This window comes from Epinephelus moara, chromosome 6 (genome assembly GCF_006386435.1).
Source record: "Epinephelus moara isolate mb chromosome 6, YSFRI_EMoa_1.0, whole genome shotgun sequence".
Taxonomy (NCBI): domain Eukaryota; kingdom Metazoa; phylum Chordata; class Actinopteri; order Perciformes; family Serranidae; genus Epinephelus; species Epinephelus moara.
The window spans coordinates 36,039,066-36,042,356 of record NC_065511.1 but is presented as its reverse complement, the minus strand read 5'-3'; the positions used below and the strand labels follow the sequence as shown (position 1 = coordinate 36,042,356).

Sequence of the window (3,291 nt, the reverse complement as noted above, 5' to 3'; positions counted from 1 at the left end):
AATATTCACAACTTGGACTATTTTATTGTGAAAACTCTTTTCATTCTTTTGATTGATGGACTCGTATGAAATAAAGGGATATAAATAGTCAAGGAAGGGACACATATTTGGACTTAGGACAAGTTCATAGGTAGGTTGTCAGAACTTTTCTTAGTCTCCCTTGTTTATAATGTCAGTCTGAATGAATTATTATTTGATGCTCATGGTTTCTGAAAATTAACTGAGCAATTGAATTATGAAGAATCTAACCAAGCTAATGATATGTAGCATATGCACAAAAATTTCACATTACCCTTTCATATTTTGATGTGTTATGCTAACAGCTTTCAAGGCTAGCCTGTGTTTTAATAATTTGAAAGCTAAGACTTAATTTGAAATAAGACAAAAACCTGCTGTATATTTATAATGTAAAGCCTTTAATTCATATGTTTGCAGCTTTTTATCATGCGTTTACAAGCTACAAAATTGCAGTTTCAAAGTTTCATATTTTTAAATCCAAGACTTTTTTTAAAATTAGAATCAAACAAAATCCCCCAAAATTGACACCTTTTCAAGAATATACTTCTTAGATTGTCAGTATTATTGCTGCTACAGGTTTTAGTGTTACGGTTATGGTTTTGTGCAAATGTCAATGTCTATAGTATGTCATAACAGGTATGTCATAAAAAAGTCATAGTGAGTGAACATTTAAAAAAAACAAAAACCACTCTTTCACCCAAACTTTGACAACCCCTAAATCTAAGACTTTTGTTTCCAAATGCTCCTAAATGGTCCGTTTAGCTGGTAAATTCCCCCAAAAGTTATCCTGCGGGGAATCCCCTCCACATTCCCTGCTGAAGAGATGATTAGGGCCTTCCTACTAATGATTACCGTCCTGCAGGTGCAGCGATACTGCTACAGGACTACAAAGTGTTAAAAGAACTACACAACCCAGACTGTCTTCACATCCGGTGAGTGTTGCGTTACGACATCAGGGACGCAACTGACTTTACTTGCAAGGTGAGTAGTTCGCAAAAATCACTCTACATTTTAGCTTCATGACCAGCATACGTGTATTAATAAACACTGGGCGATATTTATTCTACGAGGAGCTGTTTGCCGTTACAGTGTCTCAGTTCTGTTACATATTGACTGGTGTTTATCACGAAAGCTAACAGCTAATGCTAGCAAACAAGCAATGAATTGTGCTAGCTCAGGTTTAGCTTGGATGTTTAGCGTTAGTTACCTAACTGGCATTGTAAAGGCACTGCCGTTATTAAAAACGGTGTCACCGACTTATATGTCACCATAACGGTTGTACGTGACGAAATTCATTCTATTATTAATTTTAGTGGACAACAACGGCTCTCAGTTTATCTATTGCTAGGCTGATAAACTGTGTTAGCTAAAGTGAACACGTAGTCGCTTCGTGTACGACAGGTATAAACCGTCATACGTTTGCATAACTTCAGAGGCTTTGCAGTTGCATCGAACTCCTCCAGCAGACACATCTGTCCCCATCACAGAGGTACAGTTGTGAACTACACTGACAGGGGTCACTTTATTAGGTACACCTGTGCAGTCTGTTGCAATTCAATACAACAGGTCTGCCATACATTCTACCTTTAGTTTATAATGTTCAGATTGTGACATGGCGTTGTCTCAACTATAGCAGTGTGTGTTTCCAAATGTAGGCCACCTTTACACAGAACATTTTATGTTTAGCAGCAGTTTCAGGACTCAACAGCACTCAGATGAGGCTTTGCATGCAAAATAAGTTTCTTTAAAGAGCTGTTTTTCGTGTAAAGGACCCCTAAATTGACACACATTAGATCATGAACCCCCATTTTATAAGATTTTGCTTCAGGGACCTCCATCTAAAAAGACTTTGGTTGTTAGATTTTGATTAAGACCAGAATTTGGTGGTTGTGAACTGTAGAATTGTACAGTTGAGAAGATAACCATGGAGGAGCTGAACCTATGATCAGAATAGTCACTTTTTTGACTCTTACTGTCATTGGGTTTACTTCTATTGTGAATTAAATAGTGACAATAATCTATTCCCCATTTGTCTGGGGACCCCTTAGGACTCTCTCAGGGACCCTGGGGGTCCCAGACCTCCTTGTTGAGAACCGCTGTAGGCATTTGTACAGTGGGTAACTGATCCAGCCTTTTCTCTCCTAAATCCATTTCCAGTACTCAAACTCAGGGTATCTGCTGATACCATGTACTAAACCAATACCAGTGTGGTGTATTTGTACACCTCAAAGCTTGTTATTAAATCAAAATGCCTACCAGAGCATGAGTATCTCTCAGTCACTAAATATACATATGCTGTATTTACACCCATCTGGCTTTCATAGGTGGTCTCCTGCCACAGCCTCTGATGCTGCCTACTGTCTTCCGCTGTGTTCGACCCATCTCCACCAGTCTTGCCTTAAGCCGGCCTCTGGCCCACTTCAGACCGCACATGGACCCAGACCCGAGCCGGCCCGTTGAGAGGTCCATCAGAACCAAACTGACCGACAAACTCAAGCCGGATTACTTGGAGGTCCACAATGAAAGCCACATGCACGCTGTGCCCCCTGGCTCCGAATCTCATTTCCGTGTCCTGGTTGTCAGCTCCGAGTTTGACGGACTGCCTTTGATAAAGCGCCACCGTCTGGTTAATGAGGCTTTGAAGGAGGAGTTGAGTACCTGTGTTCATGCACTGGCTATCCAGGCAAAGACTCCTGAGCAGTGGGGAAGTAACCCCTCCCTGGCTAAGAGTCCGCCTTGCATGGGGGGCTCGAGGGGAGATCACACGATGGAGGAGAAACTGAAGGCTGGGCGGGAGTGAAGGGTTGGACTATGAAGCTGTTGGACTGAGCTGTGAAGAAGGCAGGTGAATGCTGCAGGAGAGGTATAAAGATCAGTGTCATTAATGTAATGGCAGTCAGGATTCTGTTGAGGATTTCATTACAGAAATGGCTTTCTATGGTTATTCTATCATAATAAAATGTGAATTGTTAACATAAAATCATCAGTGTGTTTTAGAGGTACATTTGCACAATCAAACAACCATTTTAATAGTCTGTTTCATAACAGGTGGTCGCAGGTATTTGTCTCTGGTGTTGAATTATGGTAGTAAAATTCAAATAAAACACTGTAATTCCATAGACTAATGTGAGGATTTCCATAGCAAGGCTTCTGCTCATAGTTCGTAGTCTCAGTGATTCCACATTGGTGAAGTAAATAGTAATGTTATTGTCAGAAAAGCCCCCATTACCTGAACATTAATGAAGGACCAGGCGGAGGATGATTGTTTCATTC

At 40.7% G+C, this 3,291-nt stretch overlaps 1 protein-coding gene across 1 annotated transcript; it reads left to right on the top strand.

Moving 5' to 3' along the window:
- Positions 1-932: 932 nt before the first annotated feature.
- On the top strand, positions 933-2,998 carry bola1 (bolA family member 1). The gene is made up of 2 exons (XM_050046301.1): positions 933-999; positions 2,343-2,998. The coding sequence occupies exon 2, from the start codon at positions 2,366-2,368 to the stop codon at positions 2,816-2,818; it is 453 nt and encodes a 150-aa protein (XP_049902258.1). The 5' UTR covers positions 933-999; positions 2,343-2,365; the 3' UTR covers positions 2,819-2,998.
- The last annotated feature ends 293 nt before the right edge of the window (positions 2,999-3,291 follow it).

What these genes read in the sequence shown, in the direction of transcription:
- bola1 (XM_050046301.1), top strand. Translation starts at nt 2,366, where the DNA reads ATGCTGCCTACTGTCTTCCGCTGTGTTCGACCCATCTCCACCAGTCTT.